Here is a 6,000-nt window from a genome sequence, read left to right on the forward strand (position 1 = left end):
AAATAGGACTGGACACAGACTTCATGAATACGACCCCCAAAGCACGGGCAACCAAAGGAAAAATAAACAAATGGGATTATATCAAACTAAAAAGCTTCTGCACAGCAAAAGAAACAATTAACAGAGTTAAAAGACAACCAACAGAGTGGGAGAAAATATTTGCAAAATATACATCTGACAAAGGATTAATATCCAGAATATATAAGGAACTCAAACAACTTTACAAGAAGAAAACAAGCAACCCAATTAAAAAATGGGCAAAAGAGCAAAGTAGGCATTTCTCTAAGGAAGATATACAAATGGCCAACAGACATATGACAAAATGCTCAACATCACTCAGCATCTGGGAAATGCAAATCAAAACCACATTGAGATACCATCTAACCCCAGTTAGGATGGCTAAAATCCAAAAGACTCTGAACGATAAATGCTGGCGAGGTTGCGGAGAAAAAGGAACTCTCATACATTGTTGGTGGGACTGCAGAATGGTGCAGCCTCTATGGAAAATGGTATGGAGGTTCCTCAAACAATTGCAGATAGATCTACCATACGACCCAGCTATCCCACTGTTGGGAATATACCCAGAGGAATGGAAATCATCAAGTCGAAGGTATACCTGTTCCCCAATGTTCATCACAGCACTCTTTACAATAGCCAAGAGTTGGAACCAGCCCAAATGTCCATCATCAGATGAGTGGATACGGAAAATGTCGTACATCTACACAATGGAATACTACTCAGCTATAAAAATGAATGAAATACTGCCATTTGCAACAACATGGATGGACCTTGAGAGAATTATATTAAGTGAAACAAGTCAGGCACAGAAAGAGAAATACCACATGTTCTCACTTATTGGTGGGAGCTAAAATTAATATATAAATTCACACACACACACATACACACACACACACACACAAAAAAAAACGGGGGTGGGGAAGAAGATATAACAAACAAAATTACTTGAAGTTGATACGACAAGCAAACAGAAAGGACATTGTTGGGGGGGAGGGGGGGAGGGAGAAGGGAGGGAGGTTTTGGTGATGGGGAGCAATAATCAGCCACAATGTATATCGACAAAATAAAATTAAAAAAAAAAAAAAAGAGCTAAGTAGGCATTTCTCTAAGGAAGATATACAAATGGCCAACAGACATATGAAAAAATGCTCAACATCACTCAGCATTCGGGAAATGCAAATCAAAACCACACTGAGATACCATCTCACCCCAGTTAGGATGGCTAAAATCCAAAAGACTCTGAACGATAAATGCTGGCGAGGTTGCGGAGAAAAAGGAACTCTCATACATTGTTGGTGGGACTGCAAAATAGTGCAGCCTCTATGGAAAATGGTATGGAGGTTCCTCAAACAATTGCAGATAGATCTACCATACGACCCAGCTATCCCACTGCTGGGAATATACCCAGAGGAATGGAAATCATCAAGTCGAAGGTATACCTGTTCCCCAATGTTCATCACAGCACTCTTTACAGTAGCCAAGAGTTGGAACCAGCCCAAATGTCCATCATCAGATGAGTGGATACGGAAAATGTGGTACATCTACACAATGGAATACTACTCAGCTATAAAAACGAATGAAATACTGCCATTTGCAACAACATGGATGGACCTTGAGAGAATTATATTAAGTGAAATGAGACAGGCACAGAAAGAGAAATACCATATGTTCTCACTTATTGGTGGGAGCTAAAAACTAATATATAAATTCACACACACACACACACACACACACAAAAAAAAAAAAAAAAAAAACGGGGGCGGGGAAGAAGATATAACAACCACAATTACTTGAAGTTGATACGACAAGCAAACAGAAAGGACATTGTTGGGGGGAGGGGGGAGGGAGGAGGGAGGGAGGTTTTGGTGATGGGGAGCAATAATCAGCCACAATGTATATCGACAAAATAAAAAATAAATAAATAAATAAATAAAAAATAAAAAAAATAAAAATAAAAAATAAAACAAACAAACAAACAAAAATCAAAAAAAAAAAAAAAAAAAGAACAGAGGCAGAAATTGCTGGAAGAATAAAGAGAGCAGCCACAGTGAGCTCCACTCCAGGACATAAGACTGCGTCTGTGACAGCCATGGGGGTCCCCAGGACTGCCTAAGCACTGGAGTCCAGGAAAGGGAAGCTAAGTTGATTTGTATAAAAGCTACAATGAACACTCGGTAACTCCTCCAGACTTTCTTATTTTGTCTGTCTCTGTTCCCTGCAGTCAGCAAGGGTGAACCCCTAAAAATTAAAGGGATGGTCATGGGGGAGCTGTGTGTGGGGGGGATGGAGAGCATAGGGGTGGAAGTGGATTGGCTGTGAACTTCATGGAGCTCAGTCTCCAGGTCCCCTCATGTGTACAGGCTCATTCCAAAGTCCTGGAGGGTCCGAACAGACTTCTTTTAGTGATGTCCCCCCATTCCTAACTATTTTTCTTGCCTCCTCCCCAAAACCTAGGAAGAAAAAGTTACTATTTATTGACCACTTACTACATGCCAGGATGGTGCTAGGAGTAGCCAGGGAGGCCAGTGAGATATGGCATGTGAAAAATCTTTTCAAGCATAAGGAGTTATTACAGCAAGCACCAGCCTTCAGAGACACCACTGCCTCAGCGCGCAGACACCCCGCTTTTCAGTCCTGGAAGCACAGAACACAGAGGCTTCCTGCCACCTGAAGCTCTGCTGAGACTCTCCCTTGTTCTAGAGGGAAGAGGAGGATGGGGCTTGGAGGGAACAAGAAACAGGTAAACAGGAGAATTCTGGGGCAAGCTGCCTGTGAGTTCCCAGCTGCTCTTTTGGAATCAGCAAGTATGGTATTTCTAAGCAGGGTCAATACCTTCTCCAAGGACCTATGCTTCTAGCACATGCTAAGGAAGCAAAATACAGCCCAGAGCAGGATGAGAACAACACCAGGGTAGAAAGGAGAATGCCACATAGTGAGGACTAACTCCACACCAGGTGCTGTGCTCGGCACCTGCCCAGGTAAGGTCCAGAGACTTGCTCATGTCACACAGGCAGGATTGGAGGCAGAATCTGCCACCTTCCATGCCTGTTCCAGTGTCCACCACAGTCCCTGTGGCTCCCTTGGGACCTTGAATGCCTCCCCGGCTCCCTCAGACCTACCTGACCAGGATGTGGAGTGGCGGCCGAGGCTGAGTCCGTGCAGGCAGCGCTCCAGGGCATGCTGGATGCGGTCCTCTGTACATGTCGTGGCTCCTGGCTGCATCCTGAGTCATTGCCTGCATGGGGACAGACACAGGTCAGCCTGTGAGCACCTTTCCTGGACAGCATCAGTCTTGGGGAACACCTGGTGCAGCAGGGCAGTAGCCAAGACAGCAGGCACTCACAGCCTAGTGCCACCAGCCCTGCTGCCGTGAGGGTGCGGTGGGTGCAGCAGGTGGGTACAGCCGCCGCCAGGGCAGGAACGTCTTCTGGGCCGCATCTGAGCGGCAAGACAAGGCACTCCTAGGGTGGAACAGCACAGGGCATAGGAAGCGAGGGGTCAGGAATGGGAACTGAGAGGCAGACAGGGGCCTGCCTGCCCTACCAGGCAGTGGGGAATGTCGCTGAGAGCCTGGGGAGTGCCCTGGAGTGCCCGGGGAGTGCCCAGACCCCAGCAGCTGGGCAGGAGGGCCGTGAGGGGAAAACCAGAATCACACAGGGGACGTTTTCTGAATTTCCAGGCCTGCATTCCCCAACCCCCCAAGGATGGGGCAGGGACTCTGTTCCTGACAGGGAGGCTGCAGGATCTCCCCATGGACTGGGTGCTCCAATACTGAGGTGCTGGGGAGGCACTGTCCCCACCCATCCACCAACCCTCACCCTGCCACACCCTCAGTTTGGGTGCCCAGGTCGGAGGCACCTGTTTCTTTTCTTCCCTGGCCTTCTCTCTGTCATTTTCTTTCCTTTCTCTGCACCTTGGCAATGTTACCACTTATCCAAAGACCTTGCCCCCCCGGCCCTCACCGCATCCTTGCCCTACAAAGGGGACCAGGGGCTGCTTAGCTCAGCTGGAAGGTTACTGAGAAAAGGATTTAAGAAGGGGTTTTTGCACCTGATGGGGAACTGAGAGCCTCCAGCAGGGCCTGCCCAGCTTCTTAGTTATGTGTGAGGCTCCCTGAGTCCCTCGGGAAGCCATGACAGGCAGTTTGGCACAGTGATTAAGCCTGGCCCTAGCATTCAACGGACTTGGACTCACATCTGGACATTTGCCAGCCATATGACTTTGAGCAACTTCTCTAACTTTTCTGATTTTTGGTTTACTTATCTGTAAAATGGGGATGATGATGGTGCTAATCTCATGTGGCTGTTGGGCAGATGAAATGCCATAGTGACTGCACTGAGTAAGCTCCTGTACACGAGAGCTATTATGCTCCAGTCTTTGCCAGTCCCTCCTGCCCCCAGGAATTTCATTATATACACCCCTGCCAGGCAGACCCTGTCACTGGCCAGTCAAGCCAGGTCACAGAACGGAAGCCAAGAAAGCAGTGGTCCAACTCTGTGGATCTGGGGACAGATCAGGAAACCAGAAGAGGAAGCACAGAGCTCAGAGCTGAGCCATACAAATGACATGCAAAGAGATATGAAATCCCGACCCAGGTCCAGCTGTGTGACTAGAGCATTCACTCACGGAGGCCACAGGTAGACAAATCCTCCTATTTCCCCAGCCTGGGAGGAAACGTGCACCAAGGGAATAACAAGCCCTATGTGAGCTGTCCAGCATCATTCACTGATGTCCCTGCTGGGCCATGCGGTATGAAGTGGGATGGGGATGTGGGGGGCACACAAGAAGCAGCATACATGCATGCATTCGGTCACAGATTTACTGACCACCTACTGTGTGCTAGGCATGAGGGCTGCAGCAAGGGGGATAGTGGGCATACTCCTTGGTGGGAGACATAGACACTGAACAATTAAACAAAACACAAGGAAATCCAGAGGGTGAAACATACTATGAAGGGAGGATGGTTCTGGGGACCCCTGGGGAGCCAATGCTAGGTCGTTGAGGGGTGAGGGAGGCCTCTCTGAAGAAGGGACATTTAAGCTGGATGAGGAAGCCAGGAGCAAAATGAAGGGGAGGAGCGATCCAAAAAGAGGGGATATCATGTGCCAATGTCTGGGTGCAGGAATTAGCTGGTCAAGGACCTTGACCCTGGACCATGGGGCCAGAGTGCTGGGCTGGCCTAGGACACAGACCAACCTCCCATGTCCTACACCTTCTGGCTGTAGAGGTGGAGAACTGAGTCCAGAAAAACTTGCACTGGGGAGTCAGGACCATAGACCTTGGGTGTTTCCATTAGCGGCACCTGCATGGTTGAAAACATCCTCAGCCCTTCTGTGTAACTTTTACAATTGCTTTTGTATCCTTCTTTGCTGCCTCCTCCACAGGTAGCCCAGATAGTGAACCCACAGACCCTGAGCCAGCCTGGGCAGATTTCTGGTTTGCAGGCCCCTCCCTCACCTTGGGTTGTGCCAGTCCCTGGCATGGATGAATGTCCATGGGGATTAACACCTGCCATGAGGCCTCACCCTCCTGCCTTCAGCCACATCCCAAATACAAGACCCTCTGGAGCCTGATGCTATGCAGGCTCAGGGCTAGAAGCACCTGCTGGAGAGGCTGGACCGCCAGACACCTTCCAATGGGGCATGAATGGCTGGCCCATGTGTCACCAACCCACCCTTTGTCCTCACAGGGGGGGGTTCTTCCCTGTCAGCCCCAGGGGAGGCTCTTGGAGGGGGCTCAGAGGTCTCCCCAACAAGTCTTTCACTTTATAGAAGGGGAAACTGAGACCCAGAGAGAAGGGGGTTGTTCAAGTCAGCCAGGGTTGGGGCAGAGGCGGGGAGAATTAACACCAGTACAAACTGTTTATAGACAGGGGTATCAAGTAGGACTTTTTCTGTATTCCCAAGTTGTGGCTGAGGCCCAACTCTAAAGGCAAAGGGTGCTAAGTGCCTACGGTCTAAAGTCCTCAGAGCCACAGTGCAC

General features: G+C 48.9%; 1 protein-coding gene across 2 annotated transcripts in view; it reads right to left on the reverse strand.

Annotated features, from left to right (window-relative positions):
* Positions 1-3,240, reverse strand: part of PIK3R5 (phosphoinositide-3-kinase regulatory subunit 5) — a 28,971-nt gene extending 25,731 nt beyond the window's left edge. For both annotated transcript variants that reach the window (XM_063111454.1, XM_063111453.1), the window contains exon 1: positions 3,138-3,240. In XM_063111454.1, coding sequence (XP_062967524.1) covers positions 3,138-3,240 — 103 coding nt within the window. The remainder of the gene's footprint in view (positions 1-3,137) is intronic.
* Between the last annotated feature and the right edge of the window lie 2,760 nt (positions 3,241-6,000).

Source organism: Cynocephalus volans, chromosome 10 (genome assembly GCF_027409185.1).
Source record: "Cynocephalus volans isolate mCynVol1 chromosome 10, mCynVol1.pri, whole genome shotgun sequence".
In the NCBI taxonomy this organism is placed as follows: domain Eukaryota; kingdom Metazoa; phylum Chordata; class Mammalia; order Dermoptera; family Cynocephalidae; genus Cynocephalus; species Cynocephalus volans.